We start from the raw sequence: 17,000 nt of genomic DNA, 5'->3' as shown, positions 1-17,000 counted from the left end.
GCAGAGAAGCAGAGGGATCAGAGACAGAGCAGGGATCTGAGACCCAGGGGTGACCCAGCATGGAGCCCTGTGACCCACGAGGGAAAAGAGTTGCTGTTGTTGGTGGTGGTCTGGTAGGAAATGCCATTTAGCTGCTGCATGATTGTTTGCTGGGGAGCTGGGGCTGTAAAAACACTGCTTGAATGTGGGGGTGAATGTTTTTCTTAAAGTCATTCCTCTGTCAGATGACGGGGTGCTGCGAAGGGGTTGATTGAGTTCCTGCCGTGGGAGGCTCCTGCTCTTTTCTTGGGTGAAGGGGTTTGGGGGGTGGGTGAGCAGTGTACACTAAAAACCAGCCCTGGTTTGGGCTGCCAGGTTCCCCTGTCCCTTGGCTGATTTTGGCTGTAACCAAAGCTCTAATGTGAAATGCTTTGCAAGGACTGGAACCAGTAAACGTCAGGCTGAGAGGAAATGCCTTCCTCTGCCCACTTTTGTTTGGGGGTGGTTTTCATCCACTGCTACTTGCAGAGAGGTGTGACACTAAAGGCCAGGCAGGATGGGGCTCTGAGTAATCTGGTCTAGTGGAAGGTGTCCCTGCCTATGGCAGGGGTTTGGAACAAGATGGTCTTTAGCATCCTTTCCAACCCAAACCCTTCCATGAGTCTCTGATTCACCTACATCTCTCTCTTGACTTTTTGGGCATTAGCTTCTTGGAAAAGAGTGATGACAGAAGAGGCTGTAGTTCTGACAACAATTCATAATGGAAATTAAATTTTTAAAAATTATTTAAATTACAAACAGGACAAATTTATAGTGTTCTCCCTCACTATGTTCTCAAGAGAATGCTGCTCTGCCCTTTACTAGTGAGCACGGTAAACACAGTACAGAGCAGAGCTGGAGCTTGCCTGCACCAGCCCCTGCTGTCTCTGGCTGAAGAGGTGAGCCCTGCTCATTCAGTTGCTGTGTGTAAACAAGCCTGAGCTTGGTATGACTTCATAAAAAGAGTTTTGATGGGTGGCTTTTGTCTTGGAGACTCTGCAAACACACAGGGCTGGCAGAGGACTGCTCTTCAGTAAAAAAATCTTCTGAGGTTCTTGCTCAAAGGAGCTCCCTGTTTATGCTGAGCTGCATCCCCTGATCACTTCTTTCCTTTGATGCATCTCAGCAGTGACCTCTGAGATGCCTCATCCACCCTTCCTGATCTTTGTCTTGTAGGTGGGTGCATTAAATGCCTGTTTCTTTGCTAGACGAGGCTTCCATGTTGATGTTTATGAAGCCAGAGAAGGTAAGGGCAGCCTGATCATTACGGTGTGAGCTCACTGAAACTGTAAGAAAATAATGAAAGCTGAGAGTGGCAGTTTGGGGATATTCTTTTCTCTCTCCCCTTTAGCTCCTGTGGTGGGAAGGAGCATTTATTTGAAGTTCATCTTGTGTGGAGGGAACCCACTCTCTAGCTGCTAAAATGATGCCCTTTTTATATTCTTGGCTTAAACACTGATTCAAATCCCCACCTTTGAAGCCTGGTCTCTGCAGAAATCATCATAGTACAGTGCTGGGTCAGAAGATGGAGCTTCCAGGCCCACAAGGCACCAACAAAAGAGAAATTAGGATTTAGAGCCAAGCCACTAGCTCAAAGGCAGATAAATTGTTCATCTTCAGTATCTGTCAGCTGGCAGACAAAAAGACCTGGGCAGAGATGGCAAGCCCAGTGGCAGGTGGGAATGATACCATGGAAATGGCTCAAGTGTGCAGAGAAGGGAGGGAGGAGCCATGCCTGTCACTCTGTGGTAACCCTTCCTGCCCTGACAGACATCAGAACAGGCAGTTCTGCTGCACTGCTTAACACTGCCAGAAGTCCCACAGCTTCAGAAAGCCTCTGATTGCTCTTACCTGCCTTCTGAACTGGATGGATCCTACTGTTTTTGGCCCATTGCCTACACTGGTGCACATGTTGGGAGGAGGAGGCTCTGCCCCATGCACTGGCCAGACAACCCAGGAATCTAAATGAGGCAGCTTGGAGGAGGAACAGGCCAATGCCCAGACTTTTCCACCTGATCAGCCACGAAGGAGGTGACTTGCCAATGTCCCAAAAAGCATCACTCTGTGGGGCTCAGCAGAGCCTGGCAGGCATTCATTGCTCAGCCTTCTCCATTTAGAAGGGAAATGGCTCTTCCTATTAATGTACCCTCTGGCACGTGGGGTGCTGTCAGAATCCAGCATTCCCTTTGCTGGGCTGGCTGCATCTGCTTCTCCCAGGCTAGAGGTGGCATGGAGGGTCCAGGCTGTTGCTGCTGGGGGCCTGGGAGATGTTCCCCCCAGCAGGCTGAGCTGTCCTTGCCTCCATGACCCGTTGCTCTCCCGTGCAGATATCCGAGTGGCCAGCTTTGCCCGTGGCAGGAGCATCAACCTGGCCCTGTCTCACCGGGGACGCCAAGCCCTGCGAGCTGTGGGGATGGAGGAGCAGGTACCCTGGCACACTCTCTTGGTCTCTGTGCTCTTTCTTGCCCCAGCCAGACCCCTTCCACTGCATGCCTGCAGTCTGGCTGTGCCCTGCTTCCCTGCACTCTGCCAGCAGGACCCTCCCCACCCCAGGCTGCTGGCAGTGGGTGCTTCCCTGGGACACCAAGCACCTTCCAGTGTTTACCTGCCTGCTGTGCTCCCCTGCCTCCTGGAGCAGAGGGCAAGCAGGGCAGGAGTAGATGGACTCCCAAAAGAGCTGATGCAATAAAGCAGGATGCAATAAAGGCAGCTGTTTTCCCCACTGACATGTCCGGATTTGTATTTTCCCAGAAAACCTTGATCTCTGGGCTGACCCCTGAAATCCATCCACGCTGCTTTCTGCCCAGCACGCTTGGCTGGGAGCCCAGCATTCTTCTGCAGGGTACTGGCTACCATTTAACATCCAGCTGCTGGCAGTGGTGGGATCTCCTGCTCCCTGGATCCCTGCAGAGGAGCCCAGAATTTGACAACACACATCCCAGTCCCAGGGTGTAATTTGGCTTTCATCCTCTGCTCTGTCCAGCACTCTGGGATTTTTCATGTCCCTCTATCCGAAGACAATTTCCCTCTGATTTTTATGAGCATGAGCTTGTAAGTAATCTCAGTAAACTGTAGTAAATTGACATGACAGCCCTGTTCAAGTTTTCCCTGGAGATTTGGAAATGTGTGAGGAAAGAGCCCTCCATTCTCCCTCAAGTGCAGTGCTTGGGAGAGGGGATGATGCTTGGTAACTCATACTAAAAACCCACAGTTCTGGCCAGAGGTGTGGGCTGTGTTCCCTTCTCTTTCAGATTGTGGCCAAGGGCATTCCCATGCGGGCAAGGCGGATACACACACCTTCAGGGAAAAAATACTCCATCCCTTATGGGAAGAAGGACCAGGTACTGGAGTTGCTTTGCAGAGCACAAGAGGTCTTTGTCAGCATTTGTGTCTCTGTGTCATGGACAGTGTGGGGCTCATGGATGTGGGAGAGGCTGGAGAGAATGAGGGAAGGGGGGCTTTCCTGTCTGGCCGTGCAGAGTGTGTCCTTCAGCAAAGCTTTCTGTTTGTTTGCCTTGCAGTATATTCTCTCTGTGGACAGAGCAAACTTAAACAAAGAGCTGCTGACGGGTAGGCTGTCACTTCTGTTTGCAAATTCTTCCAACACACTTTTAGCTGGGGGTTTAGGGTTTGCCCCATGACTAGAAGACTTTGATCTTGGTAAGCTCCCTTACCAAGATCTCACAAAGTGCAAACCTGAAAGAGCAGAGGAAAATCTGTGCTGGTTCCCAGCTGAGCAGGAGACACCTGCTCAGCCTTGTCATGGCTTGTGGCATTTTCCATAACCCCTGATTGTACAGAGACAAATAGAAATCGGAGCTCTATGGCCAATCAGACTAGACCAAATTCATGCAAATTTCCCGCTGACTGCAGGCACCTCATCCCTTCCTGAACTTCAGTGGAGTGATGGTGGAAAGCAGTCAGTGACTCATGTCACTGTGGGGAAGAAAAAAATCCTTGCAGGATTCCTTGCATTTTCAAGTAGTTTATACCGTAGCTGACCAGTCCCTGTGTGCCCTGCCTGCTGGCCCTCATGCAACACAGCAAATTATTTGCTGTAATGGCAAAAATCCCTGTAATTTAGGGATCTCTTGGAAATATTTTTTGCAGTCACAGTAAACTCCTCTACATTTAGTTGTCTTTTCTTTTCACAGCTGCTGAGAAGTACTCCAACACTAAACTGTTCTTTGGACACAAGCTCCTCGGGTGCAATGCAGAGTTGGGGACATTATCCATAAAAAGGTAATCCCTGGACAAGAGTGAGATCGAGCACTGTGGTCAGTTAGTTTCTGCTTAATCATTCATAAAACCTCAAACAATTGAGCAATCTCAGTTTTGAAACTTCTGTGCAGGCAAAATCTTGTTCCAGCTTTGGAAAGGAGAGACATCAAGGCAGCACTCCTGGGGAGAGTGAGAAAGGTTTAAGGAACTCCCTAAGCCCCCAGGCCGGCAGCAGGCACACACTTCCTTACCTGTGCAGGGGATAAACTACCAATATCCATGGCACTGGGTGCAGGGACAGATTGCTCATCAGGGAGGGTGGATAACTGCTGATGCCCCATCCCTGGGAGTGTTCCAGGCCAGGCTGGATGAAGCTCTGAGCACCCTGGTGTTGTGTCTCTGCCCATGGCAGGGGGTGGAACGGGCTGAGCTTTAAGGTCCCTTCAGACCCAAACCATTCGAGGTTCCATGACCTTGTTTCACAGTCTTTCACACAAGCTCTGGTCCTGCCCCCATCCTCCTGGTGGGTGCTGCAGGCTCTGCAAAACAGCAGTGTTATCCCAAAAGTGCCCACTGCATTGCTGAGTAGACCTGGCAGAGTTATGCTTTTGATAAACTACAGGATAATTATTCATCCTAATGCTGTGCTTCCTAAGCAGTGCGAGCTGATCTTCCCCCACCCTAGAAGATTATTAACACATTTTGCAAAAGGCAGATCCTCTGGGCATAGGGGTGCTGAGCTGGTCTGGAGTTACAGGAGGATTAACAACAGAATCATGGAATGGTTAGGGTGGGAAGGGGCCTTAAAGAGCAGATTGATCCAAGGTACTGTCCTGCTTTCAGATCTGACCAGCAGACCTTGGAAGTGACCTACGATCTCATCGTGGGGTGTGACGGAGCCTTCTCAACAGTCAGGAAACAGTTCATGAGGCAAACACGCTTCAACTACAGCCACGAGTACATTCCTCATGGCTACATGGAGCTGACCATCCCTCCCAAGGATGGAGATGTGAGTGTGCCTGTCCCAGGGGCTTCTACAACCTTCACAGTTGGATATCCCACCCCCTTCTCACTGTGGCTCTGCTGCAACAGCTTTGGAAGAATTGATTTCTCACCTGGGGTTCAGGGATTAAACCTTTCCTAAGATAAGGCATGGATCTCTTCCTCTTCCAAACGTGGGGCCAATGTTGGTACCTGCATGCAAAAATCCTAGAGAGCCTGTGCTGGAGTGGTGGGATTAACTCTGGCTCTGAGTGGTCCTGGAGGTATGGGAACATGTCTGTGAGGACACCAGCAATTGCAAAGCATCAGATTTTTGCCCAAATTTTTTACCCTTTCCTCTTTCCCTTGCTCTGTGTCTCCCTGAAGCATCAGGGACCAGAAAGAGGCCCTGTAGTTGTTGCATCTTCCCATGGGAACTGTTGTGCTGGTCTGGAGGGAAGCCAGAGCCTGGGCTGGGGAAGCTGAGCAGGGCAGGTCAAGGATACAAGGCAATTTTCTTTCTCTTTCAGTTTGCCATGGAACCAAACTACCTCCATATCTGGCCGAGGAATACCTTCATGATGATTGCACTGCCCAACATGGTGATAGCCCAGGGCCATGTTCTCCTGGGGCACAGGAGGGGGCTGGTGGGGATGAACGGCTCTGGTGGCAGGGATTGGAAGGGTCAGGAGTCACTGGATAACCGAAACACAGAATCAATTAGATTGGAAAAGATCTCTGAGATCACAGAGTCCAACCATGACCCAATACCACCTCGTCAACCAGACCATGGCACTGAGTGCCACATCCAGTCTTTCCTTAAAAACCTGCAGGGATGGTGACTCCACCAGCTCCCCGGGCAGCCCATTCCAATGTCTGATCACCCTTTCTGTGAAGAAATTCTTCCTGATGTCCAGTCTAAACCTCCCCTTGTGCAGTTTAACACTGTGTCCTCTCATCTGGTCCCTTGTTACCTGGGAGCAGAGCCTGAGCTGAGTGTTGTAGAGAGTGATGATGTCTCCACTGAGCCTCCTTTTCTCCAGGCTAAATACCCCCAGCTCCCTCAGCTGTTACTCATAGGATTTGTGCTCCAGATCCTTCACCAGCTCTCTTGTCCCTCTCTGGACATGCTACAGCACCTCAATGTCCTTCCTAAACTGAGGGGCCCAGAGCTGGACACAGCACTCGAGGTGTGGCCTCCCCAGTGCTGAGTGCAGGGCAAGAATCACTTCCCTGGTCCTGCTGGCCACAGTTTCTCACACAAGCCAGGTGCCACTGGCCTTCTTGGTCACTCTGGCACATGTCCAGAGAAGAGCCAGGAAGGACACCCAGCCTGTGCCAGGCTGACCACAGCCTAAGGGGGTGCAGGACAGGGTGCTCAGAGCCAGTCCCACCTCGCAGTGCTGAGTAGGCACCTGTGGCACCTCTCTCTGCCCACACACCTGAGCCCAAGCAGACCCCACAAACCAGCACTCTGGAGCTGGATGCTGTAAACTACACACCAGGAGCATCAGGACACTGTGCCAGGCCCAGCCACACACTGTTTCTGCCTCCCCTGTGCCTGCCCACCATGAGAAAGTGGGTGGCCTGACATTAGTCCCTTGCTGTGCCAATGGGTCACTGTGATTGCCAGGTGGCAGGCTGGGCACTGAGCTGCTGCTTCAGGTGCCACGTGTTCCCTCTGCTCTCTGGGCTTCTTACTGACCCTGTTTCCTGGCTGGCAGGACAAGTCCTTCACCTGCACGCTCTTCATGCCCTTTGAGGAGTTTGAGAAGCTCACAACAGGCGAGCAAGTGCTGGGGTTTTTCCAGACCTACTTCCCAGATGCCATTCCCCTTATCGGAGAGTAAGTGTTCCCATCTCCTCTTTTCACTCATCAACACAGGTATCTATTATGGGATGGGCTTTTTCTTGGGTGATATCAACAGTCTCAGCTGTGTTAGGCAGTTTCTTTTCCTCTTAAAATGAATTATCCCAGGACTTCATATTAACTGAGAAGCTCAGATATTCTCTGGTATGTTCTTCCTACATTGACCAACATCTACCACTGCTCACAATAAGAGGACCAAGATGTCAATGATCAAGTTATTGATTTAATATTAAGATGTGTGCAGAACTTAAAACCTGCAGACAAAATGTCTGGTCCACAGGGGGGAAGTTGACTTCCACATTTTCCCAGCACAAACAGCCTAGTGCACACGCTTGGGGATTGCATACAAGAGCTGACAGTGTCTGTGGCCTGGCTTCCTCAGCTTGGCTGTGGCACGGCTTGAGCTCTTCTCTCTTGTGGTCCCACACAACAAAATCTGTTGTTTTACCTGAAGGCAAGAGCTGAAGCACGATTACTTTTTGCTGCCAGCCCAGGCCATGATCTCTGTGAAGTGCTCTTCCTACAACCTCTCCTCCCGGTGCGTGCTGATGGGAGATGCTGCTCATGCTGTTGTGCCCTTCTACGGACAGGGCATGAATGCAGTAAGTTCATGGCGGGCCTGTCCCTCTTGGTGGGGATCCCACTCCTTTCACCCACAAACTCCTGGTTTTAGTGTTTAACTCCGTAGAGCTCATGGGCTGGCCTGTCCCACAGCCTCCTGTCCTCTGCATTGGCAGGGGCTGAGCTCCTGTCAGGATGTCCTCCTGGGAAGGACAGGGGACAGGGTGGTGATGCCACCTTCCCATGGAGCAGAGGACTATATGGGAGGGGGTTCCAGGCAGCTGGGAAAGGCAATCCCCTCGATTTCTCTCAAGACCCCTGTCAGAGGGGCCTGGAGTAAGACTCCTGCTCTGAAGCTGTGGTCAGTGGGACCAAAGAGCTACACTAGGCAAGCATCCATGAGAGCACTTCTCCTGAATGTGTGCATCCTAATATTCCTCCCAGGGCTTTGAAGATTGTCTGGTCTTTGATGAATTAATGGACCAGTTCCACAATGACCTTGGTGAGTGAGGTGGCTGGGGACGTGCAGGAGCAGAGGAACATCCCTCTGCACCTGAGGGCAGCTGGGTACCCTGCAGGGAGCTGCCCGTGAACTGCTTCTTTCCTCTCCCAGCTGCCTGCCTCCCTGAGTTCTCCAGGCTGAGGGTGCCAGATGACCACGCCATCTCGGATTTAGCCATGTACAATTATGTAGAGGTAGGTGAGCCCCACACAGACCCGTGGTCCCACGGGCCATGCCCACAGCAGAGCTCTCAGGGTACATGCAGCAGGCAGGGCCTCTGGCTGGGCTCTCACCCTGGCAGGTTTAGCCTCAGAGCTCCTTGGGAATGTCACTGGGGCTGAGGTGGCACTGATCCCTGCATCACCTCCAGGACAGTAGGAGAGCTGGCAAAGCACAGGGGAGCTCTGACAAAACCCACAGCACAGGGGTGAGTGTTGCTCTGTTGCAGATGCGTGAGCACGTCAATTCAACGTGGTTCATTTTCCGGAAGCGCGTAGACAACTTCCTCCACGCCCTCATGCCTTCCACCATTGTCCCACTGTACACCATGGTAAGCCAGCATGTCATTCCCCACTTCCGTGAGCTCCTCCTGCCAGGCTTTGGGGTGGTGACATTCTCCTGCAACCCCTCCCAGGTGACCTTCACCAGAATTCGCTACCATGAGGCCCTTCAGCGCTGGAAATGGCAGACAAAGGTTGGTCAGGGGTGGTGCCCATCCTCCCCATGCCATGAGCCTTGGGAGCGTCCTGCACACCAGCACTGCTAGCTTTGGTGGTGGGATGCTGCCAGGTGTGATGACTTTGCTTGGTGCTGCAGGGTAGGGGCCGGCCTCTGACCAGGTTGGGGTTTCTCTTTGCACTTGCAGGTAATTAATCGAGGGCTCTTTGTAGTGGGGGCAGCAGGACTGGGGGGCACCTACCTCCTGATAAAGCATCTGGCACGGAACTTGAACTTCTGCTTGGAAGACCTGTGGGGCTGGCCCCATTATCTGAAGAATATTGGAACCCTTCCCTTTGGCACACGAGTGGATTAAATGTATGGGGAGCTCCTTGTTGTAATAAAAACGAAGGCACGGACTGTTGGCTCAGCTGGGTGATTTTGTTTCTCTTGGGATGTGGTTTGGCATCTCTGAAAGAAAGGCAGTTTGGCCTTTCTCCCTTTCCCAGCTGAGAGGAGCCCATCAGGCACATTGCCCAGAAAGCCCCTCCAGGGACTCAGGTGTGTAACCTTGGCAGCCTGGCCTTAAGGGATGTGGTGTGTGGATGTGGCACTTACAGATTATGGTTTAGTGTTGGACCTGCCCATGCTGGGTTAGTGGTTAGATGGTGAGTCATAGTACAGTTCTTTCCCAGCCTTAATGATCTCATGATTCTGTGACCTGACCAGTGTGTCCCAGCCTGCAAACTGCTGCTCTTGCCAAAAACAAGACAACATTTTGAGGGTCCTGAAGCCAAAAATAGCTGCAGCCTGGGCTAGAACTAGGAGGATTATCAGACACACTTTTCTTCTTCTTACCTTGCCCTAGACCCTCACAGTCACTGCTTAAGAACAATAAAATGGCTCAAATTGACCCCTGATCTGATGTGGCACTGCCAGTCTCATTTGAGGTGGTCTATGTACAGCTGCCAGCACATGGGAGGGATGAGAACTGCTCTGCACTATTCAATGAGTCAGTTTTGGCTTGCAAGGGAGCACCATTCATGGCATAGATGGCAAATTGTGTAGAAAACAGTTTGCTTCTCTAGCTGGGGTCTTTCCCAGGCACTGTACCTATGGAAAACACAGTGACTGTAGTTTCTCCAATGAATGCTTTAGCTGCTGCTCTTGCATCTAATTCTTAGCAGGACAGATGTATTTACCTTATATATTAATATTTATTCACATTAAACCTCTTCAGAGAGCAAATAAAGATGCAACACAATACAATTCTATGCAAATTAATCCCAAACTTAAGGCAAATAAGGAGCTGTACCACCATTTCACAGGAATGACCCACAATGTAAGAGCAACTGGCTGCTGTGTGGGGTTGGGATAAGTGCCGAGCTGGAGATGCTCTGGGTACTGCCAGGTGTTTTGCACAGCTGGCTCCTGGTATGTCTAACATGCTCGCAAAGCAGGGAGAAGATCATGCCCCAAGGGGTGGAAGAAGACATGGCTGACCTCCAACCTTCATTTTCCAGGCGCTCATAGATCAAGTTTCATAGATCAAACAGTGGCTCCTTACTGTGCAGAGGACTTCAAGGCTGAAGGAGGTAAGCCAAGCATGCAGAAGCCCAGGCAGAACCTTGCCTGAGGTAGATCTGAGTGATGTCAGGGAGCAGTTGGTGATTTGGGAAAAAGATCCAGTGCATCTTCTCCAGCTGCTCTTCATCACAAAGTACAGGTGCTCAATAGTCCTTAGGGTCTATCATATCACTGCAGCCTCTAGAACAGCTGCTTGCACCCTTTATGTCCTACTCAGCAGTGAGTTCTCTGGAAAACATTGCACAGTGGTGGAGACCAAGGCAGCAGGGGAAGGCATGGAGCAGCCTGGAGGCAGATCCTGCTGCAGCAGAAGAGAGATGGCAGTTTTGAAATCTCAGTTCAAAATCAAAGCTGGAAGCACTCTGTGCTCTCAGCTGGCTTTGGGGCTCAGTGTCCAAGACTGCTGCCAGAAAGCAAGGTTAGCATCAGGAGATGGGACAGGAGCCACTGCATATTCCTGTGGTGTTCTGCTCTACCAGCTCCACTAACACAATCATCAAGCAGTGGGCCAGGAGTCTGGCATGGCTGCAGTCCCTCAGCCAGCACCTGACATGATGGGGGCCTCTTGGAAGAAGGGACGAAACCATGAGGATAAAGAAGAAGGGGTGGGAGCCTTAGTTCAAGATTTCCTTAGTTTGAACTTTCCTTAGCTTGGCATTTCCTTATTTAACAGTGCATCCCAGTGCTGCCAGGTACGGCCTCATTCATTAAACCTGGGGTTGACGACAGTGGTGGTGGCACTCTTGAAGAGGGGATTATCAGCCTGGAGGGAGAGAAGAGAGAGGCTTGTGTTGGGCTTTCCAGCAGAGCATTACCCATCCCACCCATCCCAATGCCAACAGCACAGAGAGCATTGGAAGAAGGATATTTAGGCTGTAGGATATTTATCCATAGGATATTTAGGCCCCTAAATGGCAAAATCCAGCTGGGCTGAAAAATGAGCAGTGGGGAGGGCTCAGGTCTACATGGCTGCCTCGAAAGGATGTCCCCTCCTACAGTCCCCTCCCCAGTGGATCTGAGCACCCCAGAATGCCCCACTGGCACGGATGGGCTCTCTTACATCATTCCACTTGGCTTTGGCCTTCTCCTTCTCAAACCGGCGGTATTCCCGACGGTCAATCAGCTCCATCAAGAGCCGCCAGATGACCAGGACCAGAACGCCAATGAGGAACACGCCAGCGATGGTGCTGCCCACGATCAGTGGGACGTTGGGAGGCTGTGGGCACTCTGTGGGACAGACAGACAGACAGACGGTGTCGGGGTGCAGCCCCTGGTGAAGCAGCGAGGCTGCCATGGCAGGGCTGGCAGCCTGCCTGTGGCAGGGCAGGAGGAGCGGGGATGGTATACCTCTATCAGGATTAACGATGACGGTATATATCTCCTCGCCATCTTCCTGGAACATACGGAAGGACATCCAGCAGTTTTGGGAATCCTTTTCCCTGCATTTCCTATCACTTGTGCTCAAGTCTGTTGAGTTTGTGTCCAGCTGGATGTTGGCACAGGCCTGGGAGCAGTTCTTCTCAAAGGGGCCGCTGCTGAAGAACTTGCACTCCACACAGGAGCTGCAAAACAAGCAGCTGCAGCTCACATCTGCAGGAGCAGAAATGCTCTCACCTGACTTTGGGCATTTTGGGCTCTGCCCAAGCACAGGCAAGGCCTTCCTGTGCATCTCTGGGATACTGGGGATCCCCGCTGCCCTCTCTGTGCCCATCACTCACATGTATTTGCCACAGGGAGAAGGGCAGCCTGGGCATTCCTGGCAGAAGGGGGGCTGGTACCCTCCCGTGCACTGGCAGCGGTTGCAGTGGCAGGTCCCACGGAGGCTGCACACGTGCCTGCGGGCGTTGAGGCAGCTCTCCGTGGATTGCTGGCACTGGCAGGCGCTGCCCTCATATCCAGGCAGGCACTTGCACGCCCCGCAGTCACACTGCCCACGTGCTGCAGAGAAAGATCTTTCAGATCCTGCAGACAGCCAGGCCACCCTCCCTCTGCCCATGCTTGGGGAGCATCACCCACCCTGCCCTCACCACACCACCCTCAAGGAAGTCCTACAGGCTGGTGTGGTGGGACCCAGCAGCCCCAAACCCTCCCACTGGGGTTATGGCACAAAAAGTCCACATCTCCCATGGCATCTAATTCTTCTAAGGAGTGGAGAAGCTGTCCCTGGTGCGTCACCTGGGCCGCCGCAGAGGGAGCCGTTGAAGAACTCGCAGTTCATGTTGTCGCACTGGCAGTAGGTGCCGTAGATGTACTTGCCAGGCACGTCGCTGGTGTGGCACACGCACTGCCCGCACACGCAGTCCCCCTGCCCCGAGCAGAGCACCGAGCTGTTGTCCCTCCGGCAGCTGTGCTCCAGCTCCTTGCTGGTCTTTCCTTTGGTGTCGCACTCGCAGTTCTTCCCTGTGTACCTTGAATTGCAGCTGCCGCCAGAGGAGAGGAGCAAGCTTGGGTCAGCGGCCATGCGTCGTGCACAGGGCCCAGACCTCTGCAAAAGTGGAGCAAATCTGGGACAGCCTCACCAAAAAACAATGACAGCATGTTGGTGCTAACTCCGTGCTGGAGCAGGGAGAAAACCTCAGAAATGCTGCTTTTTCATCAGTCATATTCACACCACCCAGAAATTATTGTTGTATATATAATTTCCCAGCCCTTGCCAAGAAGATGTGAGTATTTCCTGAGGAAACCCAGTCTTTTCCTCTCCTTGTCACTGAGAGGCCATGAAGCAATAATTATGCTGTGTGAGCTGCAGCCAAGAAATAGGATTTTGAGAGATTTCTACAGAAATCTGTGTCTGCTCAGTGGGTAGATTGGTGGATGATTTGATACTGGGATGGATGGATAGTTGGAGGGATTGATGCCCTTAGGAAAACAGCATAACCTCCACCAACAGAAGAGCAAGCTCATTGTATCCTCTGCCTCCATGTACACAGGGGACAGTTCCAAGGGGAATGCACAAATCCACCTCTCAGAGCAAAAAAATGTGTGCAAAGCTATGGAGCCCAGCCCTGGCTTGGCCCAACATCCCTCTCCCAGTAATTCACCAGCTCTGGCAGCATTTGAAATTGTGTTTTGGGTGGACAGCACATACCTGCAGGTCCCACATTCGATGGTGCCTTGCCCATTGCAAGCAGTTGGGTCAGGCTTGTCATTGCAGTGGCAGTCGCAGTTGCTGGCCACACGGACAGTGAGGGTGTCTGTGAAGCCTAGTGGCCGGATGGTGAAGGAATAGTTTGGAATGCACACCTTGGCTGTGACCTTCACTTTGAAGGTGACCTAGAAAGTGCAGAGTAGGACAGGGGAGGGCCAGATGTCCAGCTGTCAGAGTGTGGTATTGGCCCTAGGCTCAGGATATGCACATCCAGAACAATGGAGGATTTCCCACATCCCATAGCATTTTGGACATTCTTGGCATTAAATTAATATAAACAGAAAGCCTAGAAGAGCAACCAGGGTTCCTGCCATTAAACAGGATGGGCAACAGAAGCTGTGCAAGCTGTGGGGTGCTCCTGCTGCAGGAGAGCATACCTCTTCATTGATCTTGACATTGTCACACTGGCCTCTGGCTTCATTCACGGAGTCCTTGTCATTTTTGCATTTGGAGTCGTATTTGACATCCAGAGTGTCCAGCAAGGTGGAATGGTCCAAGATGATCCGCGAGGAGAGGTTCTTTGGAAAAATGGTGGAGAAAGTGCCATCAGTCCAAGAGTAGACTGAACCAAGAGGGTATGGGGTTGCAGGTCAGGAAGAAGAGCCAGAGAGCACCACAGGTCAGGATCTCAGCTGCCTGGCGTGGTTCTGGAAATGTGGTGATGTCATTGGAGAGGTGAGAACTCCAGCACTTACATTGTAGGCCACTTGGATGAGCTCAATGATGTTGCTGGAGTCCTCGTTCAGCTCCCCCACCGCCGACTTTGGGATCATCTCACTGAGTTTCTGCCAGTGGAGAGCAAAGAGGTGAGCACCTCCTACCACGTGACAGCAGAGCAGGAGACAGCAGCGGGAGATACACAGTCTGTCCTCCTGGGAAGGGGATGGAGGCACCTGGACCATCTGACATATTCTCACCTTGTAAACATCCACCACCCTACTGGTGACAGCAAAAATGGGCTGAATGTTGTTTTCGGCAAGTTTCTGGACCAGCTGGCCAACAGAAGGGTAGTCCTGGATGGGGAGAGGGATATCACACTCAACACAACCTCCCCCACCAGCAGAAGAGAAGACACTTCTGGTGTGGCAGCACAACTTATGGTGATTAAGGTGATGTTTTGGTCTCTGCAACAGGCTGTTTTACATGACATTGTCTTTTCTGCCTGGGGGAAGGAGGTGGGGGGTTCTGGAGATGCTGAACAGCCCCCAGGTACTTACAAACTCATTGCTCCTTTTGTACATGTTGTCCTCCAAGTGGCACTCGCCGTCGTTGGGGGTGAGGATGCCCGCAAGCTTGCCATCCCCAGCAAAGTGGAAGCCGTCATCAGTAGCAAACACCAGCAAGCGGGTCACGTTGCGCCAGCCAATCCGGTCCTGCAAGTGGCACAGAGAGTGGCCCCCGTCCCTGAGCAAGGCTGGCAGGACAGTGCCAGTGGGTATGGCCCTTTCCAAAGTCTTCTGCCAGCCACAGCATGGGGCAGGGGGCACGAGGAAGGTGGGAAAAGGGAGATCAGGGTTAGGAAGCTCTGGGGTAAGATGCTCTCTTGTACCCTCCAGAGTGACCTCCCCTGATGCCACATCAGAACTTAGGATGGGCTTCCAGAGCTCAGCTGGAGAGGGGGAAAAGCAGCCCTCTCCAGGGTGTGCGTGGGCAGCAGCCCTCCTGCCTGAGCACCGTTGCTGGCAGCGGGGCAGGTGCAGGACTCACCCCGCACACTGCTGCCTGCATCATGGCATCCAGCCCCCCCTCTGGGGCATCCAGGTTCCCTGAGATGAACTGCTTCCCCACTTCGCTCTCAAACTGCTGGGCGTTGTCCGTCAGCGACAGGATGTGCTTGAAGGCAAAGGGAGGCTGGCACTTGGTGTCCTTATTGGGGCAGGGGTTCTGCAGCTTCTCGGGGTGCGTGTTCACGAATGGCAGCACTGTCTTGTCCACAAAGGAGCCAAACCCTAGGGCAGCCAGACTACAGTTTTAGGGACAGGACACAGGGCATGGACAATCTGCTGGCCCCAGTGTACATGCCCGTGTCCCTTGCCCTGCCACACTCTTCAGCCTGGCAGAGAACAGCTGCTGTCCACTTCCCACATCCCCCTCCAGCCCTGCAACTCTTCCCAGCAGCAAACAGATGTGCCAGGCTGAAGACAGGCTCACCAATGCGCCGAGAAGGGGTGGTGCTCTCCAGCGCCCTGAGCAGCTCCCCTCCCAGCTTCTTCACGTTCTCCAAGTCATCCAGCATGGAGTAGGAGAGGTCCATGAGGTAGTAGAGATCAATGGGATACCCCATGGCACGGCGAAACTTCACCTCAAACTCAGCAGGCTGGCCTGAGGGACAGGGATGGCAGGATCAGCTGCCATGTTGTGCCACCTTGTGCCGTCACCCACCCCTCCTCTCTCTTGGAAGAAAAGGGGTGGAAATGCAGGCTGCAATGTGTTGCTGTGTCTCAGGTGAGTCTGGGGATGAGTGGAAGGGCATTGTTGGGAGAAGGGAGTTGGGAACACCGGGCAGAGCATACCTATCCTCAGCTTCAGGTGCACCTCCTGTGGAGTCAGCTGTGTTTCATTGCTTAAGGGCTTGTCCTGTGTTCTCTTGATCTCATTGCCTGGAAACTCAATCTCACTGACTGGGCACCCCCTCTTCTTCAGCTGCTCAATGGTGTCACAGCGGATGGAGTCAGGCTCGCCCTCTTTGGTGAAATTCTGTGTGTGACAACACCAGCAGGAAAACAAAAATCAGAGGAGCAGGGGATGAACAGGCACCTTACAAGATTACCTGGCCCCCAAACCACGTCTCCAGGGCATTGATGGAGAAAAGAAAACCTTTGATGGGTATTGATGGAGAAAGGTCATGGCTGTTGGATCCCTCCTGGCCCCATCCTCCACGCAGGACATGAAACATTCCCACATTGAAGTCAGGCAAGCCAGGAAGGGAGGGTGACTATCCTGATGCCTGTTAGCTGGCTGCTGGGGGTGACAACTAGACAGGCTACATGAACCTACCAGCTTCTTGCACCAGGCACAGCCAGGACCAGACTGAATGCAGTCCTTGCACGTCCCCACCTTGATCTTGGGGCACTCCATGGCAAAGGCTGGAAAGGCAAGAAGACAGAGTTGGTGTGGGGGGCAGCTGGGGGTGTTCAGACACCAACACCAGGCACCCATGCTGGCCTGAGCCTGCCCTGCCTCTCAAGCCAATGCTGGGGGCTCTGGAAGGGCCCTCAGCTGCCTTGCTGTCCTTCAGGGTTGTGTTAACTCCAGATCCCAGGAAGTGGAAGGACATGGCCTTTGCACACCTCTGAATGCTATGTTCCTGCTGCTGTTGGGCAGCATTTTGAATCCCCCCACTCTTTCACTGCCCGTGAAAGGTGCTGGGAGGAAGGCAGGTTGGGCTCACCTGTTGTCACCAGCAGCAGCACCCAGGTCACTTCTGGCAGCTGGAGGCAGCAGTCACGAGGCAT

General features: G+C 52.6%; 2 protein-coding genes across 2 annotated transcripts; one reads left to right on the top strand and one right to left on the bottom strand.

Moving 5' to 3' along the window:
* The first annotated feature begins 59 nt into the window (after window positions 1–59).
* KMO (kynurenine 3-monooxygenase) lies at window positions 60–9,186 on the top strand. Its single transcript, XM_041397091.1, has 15 exons — window positions 60–113; window positions 1,195–1,264; window positions 2,346–2,443; window positions 3,270–3,359; window positions 3,540–3,588; window positions 4,173–4,260; window positions 5,083–5,248; window positions 5,751–5,822; window positions 6,945–7,066; window positions 7,545–7,692; window positions 8,096–8,153; window positions 8,265–8,347; window positions 8,602–8,703; window positions 8,788–8,847; window positions 9,019–9,186. The coding sequence occupies exons 1-15, from the start codon at window positions 60–62 to the stop codon at window positions 9,184–9,186; spliced, it is 1,428 nt and encodes a 475-aa protein (XP_041253025.1).
* Window positions 9,187–10,053: 867 nt separating this feature from the next.
* ITGB2 (integrin subunit beta 2) lies at window positions 10,054–17,000 on the bottom strand. Its single transcript, XM_041397088.1, has 15 exons — window positions 16,937–17,000; window positions 16,543–16,631; window positions 16,059–16,242; window positions 15,697–15,867; window positions 15,253–15,494; window positions 14,763–14,918; window positions 14,463–14,558; window positions 14,241–14,330; window positions 13,923–14,063; window positions 13,486–13,670; window positions 12,573–12,817; window positions 12,116–12,335; window positions 11,745–11,959; window positions 11,458–11,624; window positions 10,054–11,160 (listed from the first exon to the last, which is right to left on the bottom strand). The coding sequence occupies exons 1-15, from the start codon at window positions 16,998–17,000 to the stop codon at window positions 11,098–11,100; spliced, it is 2,328 nt and encodes a 775-aa protein (XP_041253022.1). The 3' UTR covers window positions 10,054–11,097.

This window comes from Onychostruthus taczanowskii, unplaced genomic scaffold, assembly GCF_017590055.1.
Source record: "Onychostruthus taczanowskii isolate IOZ18803 unplaced genomic scaffold, ASM1759005v1 scaffold135, whole genome shotgun sequence".
NCBI lineage: Eukaryota > Metazoa > Chordata > Aves > Passeriformes > Passeridae > Onychostruthus > Onychostruthus taczanowskii.
This window is presented reverse-complemented; position numbering and strand designations above follow the sequence as displayed.

Bases quoted from the DNA above. Each gene is read 5' to 3' on its own strand.
- KMO (XM_041397091.1), top strand. From the start codon at position 60: ATGGAGCCCTGTGACCCACGAGGGAAAAGAGTTGCTGTTGTTGGTGGT. The intron at 3,360-3,539 runs GTACTGGAGTTG...TTTGCCTTGCAG, and splicing joins CTTATGGGAAGAAGGACCAG to TATATTCTCTCTGTGGACAG. The intron at 3,589-4,172 runs GTAGGCTGTCAC...TTCTTTTCACAG, and splicing joins AAACAAAGAGCTGCTGACGG to CTGCTGAGAAGTACTCCAAC.
- ITGB2 (XM_041397088.1), bottom strand. From the start codon at position 17,000: ATGCCTCGTGACTGCTGCCTCCAGCTGCCAGAAGTGACCTGGGTGCTG. The intron at 15,868-16,058 runs GTATGCTCTGCC...CCTGTCCCTCAG, and splicing joins GCACCTGAAGCTGAGGATAG to GCCAGCCTGCTGAGTTTGAG. The intron at 12,818-13,485 runs GTATGTGCTGTC...CTCTGGCGGCAG, and splicing joins ATCGAATGTGGGACCTGCAG to CTGCAATTCAAGGTACACAG.